At 42.8% G+C, this 19,268-nt stretch overlaps 1 protein-coding gene across 9 annotated transcripts in view; it reads left to right on the forward strand.

Moving 5' to 3' along the window:
• Positions 1–18,162, forward strand: part of PPP1R13B (protein phosphatase 1 regulatory subunit 13B) — a 56,849-nt gene extending 38,687 nt beyond the window's left edge. For 6 of the 9 annotated variants that reach the window (XM_072115922.1, XM_072115919.1, XM_072115925.1 and 3 more), the window contains 13 exons: positions 1,789–1,963; positions 3,347–3,540; positions 3,803–3,967; positions 4,121–4,301; positions 5,923–6,081; positions 7,981–8,150; positions 9,441–9,939; positions 10,232–10,995; positions 11,718–11,855; positions 12,833–12,966; positions 14,436–14,602; positions 15,065–15,264; positions 15,745–18,162. In XM_072115922.1, coding sequence (XP_071972023.1) covers positions 1,789–1,963; positions 3,347–3,540; positions 3,803–3,967; positions 4,121–4,301; positions 5,923–6,081; positions 7,981–8,150; positions 9,441–9,939; positions 10,232–10,995; positions 11,718–11,855; positions 12,833–12,966; positions 14,436–14,602; positions 15,065–15,264; positions 15,745–15,786 — 2,988 coding nt within the window. In that variant the 3' untranslated portion in view covers positions 15,787–18,162. The remainder of the gene's footprint in view (positions 1–1,788; positions 1,964–3,346; positions 3,541–3,802; positions 3,968–4,120; positions 4,302–5,922; positions 6,082–7,980; positions 8,151–9,440; positions 9,940–10,231; positions 10,996–11,717; positions 11,856–12,832; positions 12,967–14,435; positions 14,603–15,064; positions 15,265–15,744) is intronic. The other 3 variants (XM_072115921.1, XM_072115924.1, XM_072115923.1) reach the window with 3 other exon arrangements.
• Positions 18,163–19,268: the final 1,106 nt, after the last annotated feature.

Consider the following 19,268-nt stretch of genomic DNA (forward strand, 5'->3'; position numbering starts at 1 on the left):
GGCAGTACTATCTGTTCTAATGCAGTTTATATGGAAATTGTAACCAAAGAGGCAAAGGAGAGATGTATCTAGGAGTGATCAGATAGAGACTGAAATATCCCCTGAAGTTAACTGAAGACCAATATATCCAGCATTATGGTTGCATCGGATTCTTTTTCTGTTTGCCCCTCATAGCAATTTTAATAAGATTACAGACTGTGGGGTCGACTTAGGCCCTTTTTAATTTACTACTGCCATTTAAAGTTGTGTTTTTGTATCTTTTTTGGGTGAAAGTAGTTGTTGCATTGGCTACATATAAGTGATAATTTTGCAGCTGCATGGCTTTCTATGCAGAATGGAGGGGTGAAGAGCTCGCCCTCTTCTGCACCTACCCGTGTGCACGCCCAGGATCCAGCCTGGGTGAGCACACAATGTGCCTGTAGCCTAACAAGATTTAAGTGTAGTGGGCAGGAGGCAGTACTATCTGTACTAATTGAATTTATAGGGAGAGGTTTTGCTGTCTGTAAGAACACGAGTTATAGGCAGGGACCAGGGACTATATGTAGAATAGTAGAATTTACATGGAGAGGCAGAGGTGATACTGTCTGTAACAATATGATTTATAGGCGGTACACAGAGACGGTTCTATCTGTAATAATAATAACAGGGACCAGGAGACAATACTATCAATATGGATAGTACTGCTTCTCCTTATTAATTATATTAGTATATATTGTACTGTCTCCTGGTCCTGCCTTATAAATCATATTGTCACAGAGTTGTGTCCCTAGTCCCCTGGGAGTGGCTAGTGAGGAGTGGAGCAGACTTGTATGACGTCTTAAGGAGGGAAGTGACAGGGAGAGGAGATAGGCGATATGGGGGCATGGAAGTTCTTTTTCTTATTTGAAATGTATGCACGCATTGGAGCGGTTTCACGAGTGGGGGGGGGGGGGGGGGGGGGGAGACCTCTCCTCACTGGCCCCTCCCTGGGGACCTGGGACACAGCTCTGCATATAGAAAGGTAAACTTTTATCTAACTTATGTTTTTATTTTTGGAAAAAGCCAGTTTTACTATAAAAACTCTTTGGCTGTGTTTACACATGGGGGAGACAGAAAAAGTTCTCCTGATGACAGGTTCCCTTTAACTGTATTACCATATTTACTGGTAGTGAACTGTATAAATTGTGTACAATTGTATAGCATATAGATCTTTCTGTACAAATATAATTTACAGACCGGGAAAGGGAGACTGTACAAACTGCTGGCACATCATCTGCAGGGGGATACACTTCTATATTTCTCAGGCTGATGATAAAAACGTGTATTAGTAGTATGTGGCAATGTCTATATGAATGTGATTATTGGCACCATCGCCTCTGTACAGCGCAGTTATATTTGTACACCTGTATACTGGGACTGGCGTGACTAGTTCTTTTATGTAAGCCGACTTTTAGTTGACCCTTTTTTCTGTCAGAGTTTCTTTGTGTTTTTGAGCTGAATCACTGTGCCGTATAAGCCCCGGCGGTAGCACTGACATAGATTATTCTATGACCTTTCAGTGGTACCGGATGGTGTTTTCTGGCATAGTTGGCCCTCTCTTATCTCTATCACTCTTCTCTTCTACTCATCACACTGAACATTTGTGTATAATCTCCAAGGAGCCATCCATTACTTATCTCTAGCTCAGGAGACACAAGGGAGCCATTTTGTTTTCTCAGGAAGAAAATGTCAGGTCTCAGGAAATGACCGGCAAAGGAAGACACACAGATGTCTGGGAATCCATGTTTACCTTCTCTATTGTCTTGGCAGGAACAGCGCTTGCGCTATCTTAAGCAACAAGAGCGGCGTCAGCTCCAGACCATCTCAGAGACGGAAAAACTTCAAAAGCTCAAAGAGCGAGTGGAAATGCAGGAGAATAAGCTGAAGAAGATCCGGGCCATGAGAGGCCAAGTAGACTACAGCAAAGTCATGAATGGAAACTTGTGTAGGTTTTTAAGAGCTGTACTAAAGGAAGTTTCTTGACTAAAACTATTGAATGCCACACCCACCAATCTGCTTTCACAAGGATTTGAGAGGGTTTTTTTACTTTCCAAACTCTTTGTGGAAAAGCAAGAGGTATTTTATAGACTTCAGTGTGAACCCGCCAAAGGTGCAGTTTTGTCCCAAAGTGGTCTTCAAAAAATCCAGCATCTTGTCATTTGATGCAGATTTCACATCAAAAGTCTCATCAAAAAAGTTGTTAAAAAGTAAAACATATGGGTTAATTATTCATAAAAATTTGTAGATGTAGGGAAAGAAAATGTACTAAACCAAATAGACTATGGAGTATGTGTTTTTTTTTCTAAAGTCCAGTTCACTTCTCTGTTAGGTCTTGAGTTTTTTCCTTCCGTTATCAGCCAAAACAAGGAGTGGTGGAACACACAGTACAGGGGAAAGACTTTTTGTTTTATGCTTTACCTCTGTTAGGTCACTGGAAAGTATTGCATCTCTTCTGTGTGTTCCACCACTTCTGGCTTTGGCACACAATAAATGAAGGAAATAACTGAAGACATAACAGAGATGTGAACTCTGCCAAGGAGGCAGTCATTCTTGGGACAAACACATCTGATCCCTCCATCACTTTTTTCTTTTTCTGTCTTTGCCCTTATTCTGAGTCTGCTATAAGCTGCCCTCATGTACCATGATACCTTGCGTTCTCTCATGAAGAAATGTAGTCAAATATCCAGTGACATACCTACAAGTAAATCCACTGAGCATCACAGTGTGTACATACCAGGCTATATGGTGACTAGCTTGGTAGTTTTCTTCAAATGGAGTAGCATGTAATAAGTATTAGAAACCAGCAGTTAGACAATAACATGAAGTGTATAGTCCAGGCTGTGTGAGCAAAAATGGTTAACAGCTTCCATGCAGTGAAAAGGGTGTCCAGAGAACAGAGGCTGTGGGGAGGGTTGCTGCAGAGGAGTATATGACACAGCTGGAGGTGCATCCAGATATCACATGTCTGCATCCACAGATCTGCTTGCTAACCACATACACAATGCATCACAGCAGCTCCTTCCCTCCAGCAGTTAGAATACATCTGTTTTCCTGAAAATGCTTTACGGTCTCAAAAGAGATAATCGGCACATCCAGCAGAGACCACTCCTGCAGTGACAGGCTAAACTGAGGAGGATAGTAAAGAAACTGCAGGACAAGTTTATCCTCCATTCCAAAAACAAATGATTTGTGAAGCTTGCACTTTAAAGACAAATTCAGTTCAACCCGACCTCTTATAATGGAGGCTCTAGAAGTATAAATACTTAGACCTCTGTGACTTTATCTGTTGTAGTAGATCCCTACTTACATTATTTTCCTTTCATGACAGCTACAGAAATTGAGCACATCAGTGACGTGTTTCAGGAGAAGCAGCAAGAGTTACAGGCCGCGGTGCTGAAGGTGGAGCAGCTGACCCAGCAGCTGGAAGACCTGCGGAAAGGGAAGTTAAATGGTTTCCAGGCTTATGGACAAATGACAGGTCCGGCTGCACTAGAGCTGAAGAAGCTTTATCAAGAGCTGCAGGTGAGTGCCCAAGTCATGTTGGACTGCACAGATGGAGAACACTCCATCTATAATCCAGCTTACATATTCAATTATAGTGCCACTTTGAGGCTTATTGCAACGCATTTCATAGGCTGTGGGGAGAGACATTGCCCAGTTGCGGATGTGTTTCCACTTAAATGCTTATGTGCTACCAGCACCAAATGTTTTGGATTGTTTGGCTGGGAAAGGCGCCTCAAACAAATAGTTCATCCATAACCATTGCAGATTTTGTGTCTTCTAGATCAGAAATCGTCTCAACCAGGAGCAAAATAGTAAGCTCCAGCAGCAGAAGGAGCTGCTCAACAAACGCAACATGGAGGTGGCCATTATGGACAAGCGGATCAACGAGCTGCGCGAGCGCCTGTACAAGAAGAAAGTTGAGGCACGTCAAAAAGAAAACATTCCCGTAAGATTTACTATTAAGCAGGCCACTTCTCTCATTAATACGCTGCATATTATCATGGGATAGTGGAATCACCACCATTGTGTTCTTTTCCATTTCCTTCCAGTCACATTCACAGAGTAATCTGTCTGACATGTTTTCTTCTTCACATTACAGCTGAATCGCATCAATGGTGCACCATCCCCTCAGTCTACGCTACCCACATCAGGGAGGGTAGCAGCAGTGGGCCCCTACATCCAAATCCCAAGCACAGTGAACTATCCGCTGCCTGCCGATCCAGTCAAACCTCAGTCTCTATCTCTAGCTGCTAGCGGGACCCAGCCCCGCTCCAAGTCTGGTAAGTCATTGGTTGTCAAGTTAGAAATGTAAAGTGATTTTCTAATGTGGACAACCAGATGGTGAGGATTCCACCTGCCGTAGTGGACAACCTCATTGAAGTTGGACAATATAGAAATATAAGTAGCTGATTTTTATTTTAAAGGGAACATTCAGCAGAAACTGACCTAATAAACCACTACCAGTATGTCCTCATGCAGCTGAACACCTTCCAGATCATGTCTATTTTATCGTCCAGCCCAGTGGCATCTTCCAGAAAATCAACTTTGATGTGACATTTAATTTGGTTGTATAAAGTCAAGGAGGCGGAGAGTTTAACACTGAAGTCAAGCTTTCCTCACTTCAGAATACCCTCTTCACTGTAATTGATCTTCCTACATCCAGACACATCACTAGATCTCCTTCATTCTGAGCTGAGGAGAGCTTGACTTCTTTAATGCTGAGGTTTCCGCCTCCACGACTTTATACAACCAATTTTCATCTCACTTCAAAGCTAATTTTCTGAATGATGCCACCACACTGAGCAATGTAAGAAACATGATCTGGGAGGTGCTTCACAACATACTGGTAATGGTTAAATAGGTAAATTTCTGATGACAGGTTCCCTTTAATGTATGGTGGATGCATAGCATGACTTCTACATGCAATGTTTGATTACGAATAGTGCACTTCTTATACACGATGTCTCCTAGTTGTCCATCTGCTCATTAACAATCATCTCTATGTGAACCATCGTCCTGTTAACGTATGTGTTTTAATGTCATGTTTGATTTAAAGGGGAAGTAAAGCTCCATGTTACTGTCTTATTTCACTGGCTATTAGATCACTGGTGGGATTGTTACAGAATGATTGTATATTTTCAAAAGCAAAGGCAAAAAATGCAAATTTAAGTAAAAAAAAAAAAAAAACTTAAAATAAAGGCTGCAGAAATAATTGCTTTCATGTGTAGATGTGTAAGATTTGTTAGGACCCATTCACATATATCAGATGATATTTATGAACAGACCCTGAAGAACCTGGGCCATCGCATCGGTCTCAGCTGGGCCTAATGCTCCTTCCAATGGCATTAGGCTACTTTGACCACTGTCCTACTTTAAAGGGCATCTACCACCAGGATGAAAGATTATGCAAATTAGGGGCTCCAGGCTCCATAGCAGTTAATGGAGCCCCTCAGGCTCATTTGCATACATTCTTTCATCCTGTGGTAGATGCCCTTTAAGCTTAGTCATACTTGGTAAATACTGGCACATGGTACTAGCAGTGGTCTCTGCTATAACAGTGGACCCAGATTGTCCTTGTAGTCGCTCCTACAATTGTTTGTATTCCGCTAGTCAGAGAAAAGGTTGTTTCTTCATCTGGAGAAGTAACCTGAATGACTGACAGGATCTGATACTTCTCCTTTAACCTTTTCTGTATAGCTGACTTCATACCATGACTGCCGCTGTTTATTTCTTGTACTATTACGGATGCTTCTATGTTTCTCACATCACTCTTCTTTTTTACATCCTAATGTCTCGTCCTCTGTCTTGTATCTCCTCTTCGTCTGTTTCCCCCTCTTCTGTGATGTGTTTTTCTCCTGACATCGGGGTGGCCATCTTGTTTTACCTGTTGTCCTCCAATAGAGGGAGACAATGAGTATGTGAAAAAATCTCCAGGTCCCTGGAAGGTTTCAGATTTAGACATTGTAGTGGATCCTGTGCGGTCATCTTCCACCTCCTGTCTTCAGTCTTCTGACCACAGTGTCTTCTACCAGGCACCTGGCCTCTGTGACAGCCAGCACAGTGAGTCTGCTCCGCAGCCATTCTTCCCGTCTGCTTACCAATCACACCCGATCTACGCACGTTAATCTGACTATACACTAGACTAGCGCTCACTAATGGTGGGAACTGTGAGGACCTCTCCCAGCAGCACCTTTTACTTTATTCATCCACACTCTACAAACATTAATATTATAAAGTTACATATTATATTATATATTTTTAGTAGTAGTGTATAGAATAATATAGTTCTTTATACACCTTATTAGCTACAGAATAACCTTTATTTCTGTGAATATTCCAAATCGATAAGTAATCTTAATAATCCTGGCTTAGAAGCACACAATTAAAATTAAACTGTAGTGAATGCAGCTATATAATTCAGCCTTTCTTTAGGATAGGTGATCAATATCAGAACGGGGTTGGGCAATTTGACCTCTGGCATCCCATCAAGCAGTGCGGCAGGCCAAACTTTCACTTCTATCGGGCACATAGCCTGTTTGTAGTCTTCACATTTAATTGAATAAAACCAAGCTGCAGTACCAAGCACAGCCACTATATTGTGTACAACACTAGAGAGAAACAGCACTCATCTGGTGATCTGGTGGGGGTACTGGGGTGTCAGACACCCCAAGGTCTGATATTTGTCACCTATTCTAAGGAAAGGAGATAATAAATCCTAGAACACCCCTTTAAGTGTAGGACATGCATGTGTGCTTTTATACTAACTCCAAATCTCATCACACATTTGTAGTTTCCCAAAATATCACATATCTCATGTCTTTAGCTGATGTTCCCACTTGTGTTATCATCTGGTCTCTGTAAAATTGTGTGAGATAGAGAAGGATCCTCATATTTGAAGGTCATGTATGTAGAGATAATGAGAAATAGATGACATTAATAATACAGATTATCTTTCACATTCCTGGGTTTTTCCAGGCGCTCCTATACTGCTGGACCTTGGCGGGTCTCATGGCAGGTGTCCCTCCCAGCAGGCTCTTGGGTCTTTCCATATTTAACCTCAGATGAAGCGCCTGGATACCCCCTTTAAATATCATCCTCCAGTACTGGCCCATTACATGATTAATACAGGCTCTAATGCCCATTTTAATTTTGCCATTTCATGAATCTATCATCAAAGATACCCGATGGATGAGGTCTACTGGTACTTGTAGTTCCACAGTCACTCTAAATTCTGTGGATTTCTTACATATGGAGACAATGTTCTTCACTGAGATTAAACTAATTATTTTTAATGGTCCTTGTGTCCTTCTTTCTCTTTTGGTTTCCCATTAATTGGTGTGGAAACTGGGGCAGTGAGGATTTGTTATGTGTTCTCCACTAGGGACACAGATTAATAACATTGAGTCTGTCTTAGATGAGACTGATATATGCGCTGCCTAATTCAGCCCCACGAGAGCCTGCACTACGCACGACGGACACTAATCTGTATGTAACCGTAAGAGGAAGAAGTCATTTATTTACTTGCCATCTCGCCCCGTCCAGAACTTAAAAATCTCTCCCCATTACAGCCAATAGTAAAATATATTGACAACTTTAGGAGGGCCCATGCCAAAATCTTCTTTTAACCTCAGCCAAGGGTTAATGTGGATTCTGAGGGATTATATATTGCACAGTTTGCCCATTGACATGATTGGATACTATGATAACCAAATTCCGTACATATCATTGGTGTAGTATAAATCCTGACCACACGTCACTTCACTAGTGTCCCCTTTAGATACAGATACTAAAAAACGCAATCACTAATGCTTCACGTGTGACCATATTCACATTATCACAATGATTAATTCATGTGTAATTCTAATCTGTAGTAATTGTAAAATCAGAGTAATTTCCAGGTGTCGTTAGAACTCATAAATGATTGCATCTTCTGCGTTTTCACACAATTGTGTTTTGCAGGTAATGACGCAGGCTGGCCTACACTGAAGCAAAGCACAATGGCCGTCGTAAAGGCGCCACCTCTAAGCAACACAGACTGGAATGAATCAAGTATGGAGCCCGGCTTCAAGACTGCACCTATATCCAGCCAGCCCCTACCTTCTGCTGCTGTAGGACCTACTGACAAGTTGGTGAGTGTCCATTTCTGCAACATGTGAATACACTGCTGGTTCCCAGAGACTATCCCAAAGATTAATAACGCTACGCATTCCAGCTTCTCACCAAAAAAGCAGAGTAGGGGCTCATTCAGACAGGTGTTTTTTCCACTGAAGCCTTCATTTGGGCTTATGGACACATCAGTAGTTTTTTTCCTCTTCCTGGCTTCAGGTTTTTTTCCACTGATCAAATGATGGAAAAAAAACAGAACAGACTCTACATTTTTTTCCCCACCAACTGATCAGTGCAAAACAACTAAAGTGTGAAAAACCACATGGAAAATGTTTAAGTAAGGCATCAGTGAATATCACCAGAAAGAGAAAAAAAGAACGGTTTTCCTTAAAGGGGTATTCCGGAAATATGTACGTCTGACACAAAAACCCATGATGATATAAATAAATGAGTACAAGAATACTCAATGTCATTAGTCACAAAACTGAGCTTAAATAGTTTGATTTTATGATTTACAAAATGTATGGCCTCTCTAAAGTAGGTGGAGTTATCACTAAGATGGCCGCCACTGGAAACTACAAGTCCCAAGATCCTTTAGTTCTCAGTAACTCCTCCCTCTTATGCTCTGCTCCCAGTGATGATGTAACAGACTGTGCTGCTCTGTTACCATAGTAATGATGAGTAACTGCCATCACCACTGGCCATACTGGATGCAGTGCAACCAACCGACTACAGCCTAACATAGTGGTGATCACATGACCTGCCCAGGCAGGTGCAGGACATGTGATGTGGACATGTGACCAGCGGCCATCTTCTGTCGCGTGTCTTGTCCGCAACGGACCGCACGTAGGAAATTTACGGACTGATTAAAGGGCCAGTAGCATTTTAATTCTTCATCACTGTGTATGTCATCATAATTTTCTGCTAAGGGGAGCAACATTTTAAATAACAACTAATTACACATTAGCTTATATTTTTAGTATCCATTTGTATATGAATTATGCTGATTCCTGGAATACCCCTTTAAGCCTCAATGAAGGCTTCAGAGTGAAAGAGTCCTAAATCCAGACATAATTCATATGAGATGCTTTGAGAGTCCTGACTTTCCTCTCACACAGTGTCTGACCTCTCTATTTGGGTGTGGAAGGACTGTTACGTCCCATATGTCACAGAGCTTAGCTTCACCGCATACATTTCCTGACAGCTGCACTTTCACATTTCCGGAATTGCAGTTTTTGAGAATAAAATATTTTACCTAAATATTATATGGTTATATTAACTCTTTTGTTTTTGTTTTGTTTTTTTTCCCCAAGTCTGGTGATGCTGGAAAGTTACCATCTCCAATGCCCGGGTTGAGTAAATCTCTGCCACATAATTATGGCATGTACCAGGGCCCACTCACTTTAAGTGCGACCAATTCCTTGGAAAGGAGGAAAGATGGAAGTCTACCTAGACCAGGGTCCGGTGGATCTACAACCCGCACAAGGCCTCTTCCACTACCAACAACAAGCAACGTCCACCCTCCAGGCTCCTCCCAGCAAATCCAACAGAGAATCTCTGTGCCCCCGAGCCCCACCTACCCGCCATCCTCTTCCCCTATGTTCCCTGGTACAGACGCTAGACCGGACCCTCCTCTAACTGTGGCCATACGACCTTTCCTGGCTGAGAAAGGGTCAAGGCCTCAGTCCCCGAGGAAAGGACCACAGACGGTGAACTCGAGCTCTATTTATTCTATGTATCTCCAACAATCGGCTCCACCAAAGAACTATCAGCAAGCTGTATATAACACCCTGAACAAATCCGTCAAAGCAGGTACTATCAGGGGTATAACATAAAGCGATGTGGATGATGGGAGCTGGGGTCTTGGGTTCATGTGAATTTTGTACAATTCTTGATAAGGATGAATTTTATGAAATGAGTTTTATCACTAAATTGTTTCTCTTTATAAAAATATAAATAAATATTAAATATAGTTTTAAGACACCTTGACTTTACAGAAAACCTACACAGATATGCTACAGACCACTAGAGCGGCTGCTGTGGGGTGAGATGCCTTGTTGTGGGTCACTATGCAGTATTAATGCATTATATTCATGTGTTTCAGTGTATGGAAAACCAGTTGTCCAGTCCAGTTCATCCAATTCTTCACCCCTTTCTTTCCTACATTCTGGACCTCCTCCTAATACTGATAAAGAAGGAGAGGCTGTTCCTCCTGCAGCTGAAAATAGTGGGGTAGAAAACATACCACGTCCCCTGAGCCCAACCAAACTGACCCCCATAGTGCATTCACCTATGAGATATCAAAGTGATGCGGACCTAGAAGCCCTCAGGAGAAAGCTTGCCAATGCTCCAAGGCCACTGAAGAAAAGGAGTTCTATAACGGAGCCGGAGGGTCCCAGCGGACCCAACATACAGAAACTGCTCTATCAGCGCTTTAATACTCTTGCTGGAGGAATGGAGGCCGCACCGTTCTACCAACAGGGTAACTCCCAGGACTTTGGTGTATCGGCCGATGTGGACAATGGTAACGCTGGCACCAATGGTAACGTAGACGAGGCGGGTTCTCTGCATCCAGCCGCCGTTCCCTCTACCCCTCCTCTTCCCCAACCACTTTCACCACCTCAACCACCAGAACCACAGATCTCAGCAGACGATAATGACAATAAGGTCTGTTCACCCATCACAGAGGAACTGATCAGCAGTGAGATCATAAACCAGATCTCCGAATCAACGGAAGACAACAACAACAATAATAATCCACCCATCGCACCTTCTGTCGAGAAGACTCCTAGCCCTGTACTTGAAGTAGCATCTCCAGTGAAGGAAGAAGTCCCTGCACCTCCCAGTGCCCCATCGCAGATCCCCCCTGTAAGTAGACACTTGTCATAGTGGAAGGTATTTCACCTAAGTAATGCTACTCCCTGCTAATCCTGAGGATATTTTTCTTGCTTTTTGTAATGTAGCTAGTTTTATCCGATCTCTTTCTCCTTATGTAGTCTTGAGAAACATATGCAACATATGCTCATAGAAAGCAGTGGAGCCTGTGGCTCAGTATTGCCTTTGCCTCTCAGAGGAATCGACCTCTAGTAACGCTGCAGCAAACTATGTGTTATTGTCATGCAACATGGTCTCCGGGATACATAGGGGGTTCCTCCTGTACATATAGGATTGCCCTGGTGGGTCTCTGCTTTGGTATATTGAGTCCTGGCAACTCGACATCTCCTCTGAACTATGTTTGGGATTCCCTCCAGTGGGCACAGGCATTTGCACCGTCTCTACAAAGAATACCACTTACACGTGGGCAGGGTGTCGGCCTACCCTTCTATATGTGCTCACAGTCCACCAGACTGAAGATAAGTGTATGTATGTATTCTCTGTAAGAATGGATATCCCTGTACCAACACAGCGTTATTTTGGACATATTATTCGGTTTATTGCTGCTCTGATTTCGGGGTAATAATTGACTTCTCTGATGGGTCTAATGAGAGAGCGAGAACACATGTTGTGGTAATGTGTATGTACATATGTGTGCTATAGTGCATAATATTACTTTGCTCTTATATTATAATACCCCTCACTGTTTGTTGTAGGTGAAACGCACAAATTTGAAGAAACCAAACTCTGAGAGGACAGGACATGGACTACGAGTGAAGTTCAACCCTCTGGCTCTCCTGCTCGATGCATCCCTGGAAGGGGAGTTTGACCTAGTCCAGAGGATTATATATGAGGTACAGGCGCTTCACCTATATATCTTAATACAGACAGAAAACCATTAATCTGTTAAACGCTCCCAAATTATCTGATAAGTGAGTGCAATGGAGACTTTTTTTTCTATCTTTTTTTGTAAAAAGAATTACGCTAATAAATTAAGTGTAACAGTTAAAGGGGTATTCCCATGAAGACAAGCTTCTTAAATATACACATGATAACAAAATAACACATTCTCTAATTCACTGTTAATTACAAAACTACAGCATTTCACAGATATAATTCCAACCTGTCTCTATCAGTCTTTGTGTATACAATTTTGGATCCGACCATAAATCATCTTCTGACAACGGTCGGGCAGGGCACATTTTTCTCATGAATAGCTTCTCCTGTCTGCACACTGCAGTGCTCTCTGCCTCCTCTATTAAAAGACAAGCTCACACACACACTTCCTGTAGGCAAGCCATAGACTTACTCTACAAACTACAGATAACAAGATCTTTACAGCAGGGGAAGAAGTTATAGTAGAGCCGACTGTGTGTGTTTATAGCGGAGATGTAGCAGAGCTAGAGTTTGTCATTGTGTTTTGTAATCTCATTGATCTTGTCATCTCTGATCTGTCTCATCTCTCTCTGTGTCAGATACAAGTAGAACGTTCAGAAACTAAATGAAAGCGTTTTAGCACACTGTCGCCACACAAAACTACAGGGATAATGAGCTGTCTGGATAGAGAGTAACCCACCCACAATCTTACACTGACCATCACTGAGTGATGGGAGCTTAATAGCAATAAAATTGAGTAAAATTGTAAAGTAAGGGATTAAAAATCATCTTTATTGTGTAAACATCACTAGGGGATTGAAATTTGACAACTTTCTTTCATGGGAAACCCCCTTTAGTAATGATCAATATTAGTCACTTCCTGTGAGATCTTGGATGGATCCTAGAACACTGCAGACTTTCTTTAAAACTAATTAAAACTCTGCCCTTTCCATAGGTTGAGGATCCAAGCAAACCCAATGATGAAGGCATCACCCCTCTACATAATGCTGTTTGTGCCGGGCACCACCACATAGTCAAGTTCTTGTTGGACTTTGGTGTCAATGTGAATGCAGCCGACAGTGATGGGTGGTAAGTTCTCTAGAAAGTATTTTCCTAAATAACACTATAGATGGGAATGGATGAAGAGAGGAACCTTAGATTACAAGTTACTTGATGTACAAGTGTTTGGCAAGACAATCCTGTATTTCGAGAAAAACTGAACTATCACATGGTCCTAAGTATTCAGACCCTACTATACCCAGTATTCAGTAGAAGCAGCTATTGAGCCAGGAGTCGTCTTGGGAATGATATAACAAGTTTTTCACACCAGGATTTACAGATCCTCTCCAGTTCCCTCAGGTTGGATGGTGAATGTTGGTAGAAGCAATTTTTAAGTCTCTCCAGAGATTCTCAATTGGGTTTATGTCAGGTTGGGCCAGTCAGAGATGTTCTGAAGCCACTGCTTTGTTATTTTAGCTGTGTGCTTAGGGTCTTGTTGGAAGGTGAACTTTCTGCCCAGTCTAAGGTCCAGAGCACTCTGGAAGAGGTTTTCATCCAGGATATCTCTGTACTTGGTCGCATTCATCTTTCCTGCAATTGCCACCAGTCGACCTGTCCCTGCCCCCATAGCATGATGCTGCCCGCACCACGTGTCACTGTTGGGATTGTATTTAGCAGGTGATGAGTAGCGCCAGGTTTTCTCCACACACCACTTAGAATGAACAAAGTTCAAATTAACAAAGTTCAAGTGTTTTGCACTGAGGAGAGGTTTCTGTTGGCACACACTGCCATAAAGCCCCGACTGGTGGAGGCTGCAGTGACTTTGTGGAACTTTTTACGTACTTCATCTCTGGAGTTGAGCCACAGTGATAGAAGGGTTCTTCTTTACCTCTCTCACCAAGGCTCTTCTCCCATGATTGCTTAGTTTGGCTGGATGGCCAGGGCGAAGAAGAGTTTTGCTCGTCCCAAACTTCTTCCATTTAAGGATTTTGGAGGCCTCTGTGCTCTTGGGAACCTTTGGTGATGCAGAAATTCTTTTGTAACCAGATCTATGCCCTGCCACAATTGTCTCTGAGCTCTTTGGGCAGTTCTTTAGACCTCATGATTCTCATGCGCTCTTGCACTGTGAGCTGTGATCTCTTGTATAGACCAGTGTGTTCCTAATCAAGTCTAATCAGTTTAATTAAATACAGATGGACTCCGATGAAGGAGTAGAACCATCTCAAGGAGGCTTCAAATGGACAGAAAAGGGTCTTAAGACTTTTTTATTACCATAGTTACTAGGGGGCGCTGTCAGTATTTTATTACAATGTGCACAAACATGGTATTGCTACTCGGCCGCCTTTAAAGCTGGTATGCAAACGGGACATATGACAAATTGACGTTGGTGTCAGACCTTATTGATTTGTTATTGATATGTAATCACTAAAAATTACCTGAATAACCTTGGGCAATGGAGGATCTACACAGCAGTGACGCCAGGGCCTTGTAAGCATAGACCGAGATCTAGTTTCCTATACCACTTGTCATTTGTACCTGTTTTGTTTCCCTCCTTTCAGGACTCCTCTACATTGTGCAGCGTCATGTAACAGCGTCCACCTGTGTAAGATGCTGGTAGAGTGCGGGGCGGCCATCTTTGCTACCACAATCAGTGATATTGAGACGGCTGCAGACAAGTGTGAAGAGATGGAAGAAGGATATATACAGTGTTCCCAGTTTCTTTATGGTAAATTGGGTGTTAACTATGTTTGCATTCAGTACATAATCCTTACAGCTTTTATCGATCTTTGTAGCAAGATGGATTACAGATATATCACTAAGCTTCATGTGTTCATTTATGCAAGTTTTGTTGAAAATTTAGAGGCCATTTCATATATGACTGGCCTGTACATGGAAACCTCTTAATAACTCAGACTAAAGCCCCTTTCTCACACCGGGCGTAGCATATGTTCGACTGGAGAGGTGCTCCTCACCCCTCTCCTCTCCATAGGGAGTCGTGCATGCAGGTTTCAGTGCACAGGGCACTTCTATGGCGGCCGTATTCTAGCTGCTGTTCGTACGGCTAGCATATACGGTTGTGTGAAAGCCTTACACAGTATTAAAAATGAGATTTTTGCATAAAACATGAACTGGGGGTATATTGCTTTTGCTCCGTCTCTGTCCAGTAAAGTGACCTTATTGCACACAGGTGTTCAGGAGAAGCTGGGCGTCATGAATAAAGGTCTAGTGTACGGCCTGTGGGATTACGAAGCACAGAACGCTGATGAACTGTCATTCCGAGAAGGGGACGCCATCACAATCCTAAGGCGCAAAGATGATGTGGAGACGGACTGGTGGTGGGCACGGCTGAATGATCGGGAAGGATATGTGCCTAAGAACTTGCTGGGGGTAAGATATTTAAAACGATTTTTTAATTTTGTATGTTGCACATACGCGAATTATACCATTCCATGGATATTACAATTCATAATTGTAACATTTTAGATAATTTGCAGTTTATCAGATGCAGGGGGGACTCACTGATTACACAGTGTTAAAAGGGTTAGTGACTGCACCTCATGTTTTGTGTAATGTGGGGGACAGGATTTTAGGTAATTTACCAATATACATCTATGTTCTTGAAATGTAAAGGTGCTTGGTTCAGAGGTTTCTTTTACCCCATTAGCTGCAATCCCCTACACACAACAAAAACCATGAGGTAAAGTATCAGAATATTACACCCTGGCTCCACGTAAAGAAATGGAGCTGCTCAATAAGCTTCTTCACAAGGAGGTTCTGCAGCAGCTCAGGTTATAGTGTGTGATGCTCACAGGTTGTACATTGGATATGATATAAATCCTGATCTTTCCCCCTCCGTGTGTTTTCCAGCTGTACCCTCGTATAAAGCCCAGGCAGAGAACTCTAGCGTGAGTTGTGTAGAATCCATCCCATGATCACACTGGAAACATTTCACCAGGACACGGCTGCAGTCATCGGAGGACGACATTTCACGCTCAGTACATCCGGCTTTTAATAATGGAGAGGTAATAGTAACTTGTCCCACTGTAATATAAACCTCCCCCAGTGGTTTTAGGATGAGCCACACCGTGATGCCATCGGCTGCCTGCAGGATCCGTGTCACCGTCCTCCAGTGCAGATTCGCTCTTCGGCACCACAGATTTCTCCGGTGTAAATAAGAAGTTTAATTTCACGCGTTTCGCTCCCTCAGCCTGCTTTTCGCCAATGTTTTAGTGCCTGTGCATACAGTACCAGGTGGACAACCCCTTACGGCAACACACGATGGGCACTACACCTCAGCCGGGTCACCATATTCACTCGCCTTTTGATCTGCACTTCCAGTTGGGGTCCTTTTACTTGCCAATCAAGTGTCCAAAAAACATTATTTTTTTATCTTCACTTTTAAACACGTGGGATATGGGAATAGAAGGGATCTGTATGTGGATGAATGACTGCAGCAGAGTGGAAAGAGGGGATTAGAAAGCATCACAAGCAGGTGGGTTAAAAACTGAGTTGTAGAGGACATAAGGAATGTGTATGGTGAGGAGGGACTTGAAGCGCCATGTTTTCTATGTTGGTGATGGGAACTGTAAGTTTGGGAGTGGGGGGAGGGACCTGACATTATTTGCACTTTGATCCATTTCTCCATCATAGCGTAATACATTGGGTACCCGTCTGTATACATGGTCAATGCACACTAGGCGGCATGTGATATAGCTCCAACCTACAGGAGCAGGCACTGCTTTCCATACGCTGAGGCCCAGATCACCATTACTTTTCAATGCAACCAGTGGACTAGAGAGACCCCCATTAGATGCTCAACCCACGGATACTGTGAGGCCATGTTCACACACTGCATTTGAACCACAAGCTATAACCTATGGGGAGGGGCCTGATCATGTATGCATTTACACTGAAACGCTTGCAATAGGCAACGAGGATCTTGTGGTTTCAATTGTTTACATCACCAACCACAAGCATTTTGGTGTAAATGCCATTGGGCCAAGCTCATCCCAGCGCTCTTTAAATTGCACTTCAAAGCGCACATCAAACGCACCGCGTGAATACGGCCATAGGGTAAATTCACACTGCAACAGCATGTACGTCCCCATAGACGACAATAGCGGCATGGCTGGGATACGGTGCCACGCGTGTGGCACTGGTCCGTGCTGCACACCACAAAAAGATAGAGCATGCTCTATCTTTTGGCGAGTGTGCGGCCGTGCGGCGCTGTTTTCTATGGAGGGAGAAGGGATCACCTCCTCCTCCTCTCCAGCACATGGCGGTATGCCCGCGTGTGAATGAACCCTTATAGCTCATTTTTTCACATTTTTGAAGCAAGGTATGGACACGGAAGGTGAATTTATAGCATGGTAAAAGGTAAAGTTAAATGGGTTGTATAATATTAGCAAAACAGAGCTGCTTTCTACTAGAACCAGAACCACACCTGTCAATGGGATGTGTCTGAGATGCAATATCAAATGCAAACCATAAACAGGTGTGGCGCCATTACTGGTCATTCTTTTCTAAGATAGAGGTTCTGCATTTGTGGACGTAGCTGCTATATGTAACTACAATTCTCAGCATAGCTGGGATGTTTAGGGTAACAGCTGGAGCGCCAAAGAATAGACCCCAAGGACAAATGTCCCCATGGTAAAAATATCCATGATGGCATCTAAATGGATACACAGGTCTGGACATTGCCCTTAAACCAGTCGTCTCCAACGTTTGGGTTTCTAGCTGTTGTGAAACACGATTTAGCTGTAGGCTGCTAGGGCACGATGGGAGTTGTAGTTCTGCAACAGCGATAAACCCACATGTTGAAGACGGCCTCATAAACTGTGATAGAAAGTAGTTAGGAGAGTTGTGTGTGAGGATTGAGATGTGAGTGGACTGGATGCAATAAGATATACACTGTATTGTGACGTATATAAATATATATATAGATAAAATTTATTTCACTGGGACTCACTGTACCTGCTCGAATACCAGAAGTATTTCCCTAAGTTTTAGGCCGTGTTCCTCTTCTCCTTGAGGTGTACCACACACAGCCCTATCACAGACGTGTCATTTTGGTTATGTTCTCACATAATGCTGTGCTGAATATGCTCTTAAAGATGTTTGCATTCAGTGTATATATTGTGGTGACGGTGGAAAAACAAAGTACAAGATTATTTGTTTAAATTTATTTGCTACTACTGAAGTTTGTTTCTGAAAGATCTAGAAGATAGATTTCAGAAAGAAAACCCATTGTAAATTATCAATAAAATGCTAAAGCATGTTCAAATACTCCGCCTGCCGTCTGTTCATTCTGGAGGGGGAGGAGGGTGGTAAGAGGTCTGAGGACTGCCACGTCCATATCTACAGCTCATAACCTGCTGAATGACGTCTGCTAGAAGAGCAAGGTGCCAGGAAATGAAGCTTATTGTGTAGATGAGATCTATTGATCTGATGGGCAGGGATCCAGAAGTGCCAGCGTCAGAAGCTCTGGCCGTAGTGTACAAATAAATCTCAATAGTTTCAGTGATGGCTGCGCATGCAGTGTGGCCAGACTGCACTACAGATGGAGCTTACCTTCCAGCTCTGGGTGTTGCACCCTCACCAATAATTAGTAGTTTAGAATACCCCTTTTAATCCATATCCTTCAATTTATAAAGGCCAAGAGGACACATGCACATTAAAAAAAAAGGCAGGTATTTGGTTGGGATCACATTTGGGTTTTTATCCAAAGATTTTAAAAGGGGATTTTCTGGAATAATAATTGTTGTTCTGCTCCCATTCACTTGAAGTAAAGCTCCAGCACCGGCCACTATTCAGGGAGTGGAGCAGAACATCAAGGGCAGGAATAACTATTCCCTGTATAGTGTTCTGCTCCAGAATTACAACTGTGCTTCCATTTAAGTAAATGGGAGTTTAGCTAAAGGTTCGTGTATGTCCATTCCTTTAATTATAAGTAAGCAGATCTCCCACATCTGAGGGCTCTTGTTCTTTTGAATGATGGAGGACGCAATTACATGCAGTTTTGTGTTTACAACGCGTTATCAATAAGGTGACATTGCATTTACATAAATGCATTGTAAATACAATTGAATTGCGTTTACAATGCAGTAACAAATTCTGCATGTAGACACAAGCTCAGTGGGGCACCTTTACTAAAAGCAGAGCAAACTGCATTGTGTATGTGCCATTATTTGTGGCACATATTCTTCATGAATCTGGCCCTCCGTACACTGCCGTGACAGAGTACACCTGCAACGTGCGCGGTCCGGCTGTGCATCCATCGGAACACACATTTCGATGACTAAGCTTGCGTCACGTGAAGCATAGTGCAGCCACAATACAAATTGGTAGCGTGACACACATGTAGTGCGGACACTTCTTCTAAAATACCTGTG

The sequence above is a fragment of the Engystomops pustulosus genome, chromosome 7 (genome assembly GCF_040894005.1).
Source record: "Engystomops pustulosus chromosome 7, aEngPut4.maternal, whole genome shotgun sequence".
Taxonomy (NCBI): Eukaryota; Metazoa; Chordata; class Amphibia; order Anura; family Leptodactylidae; genus Engystomops; species Engystomops pustulosus.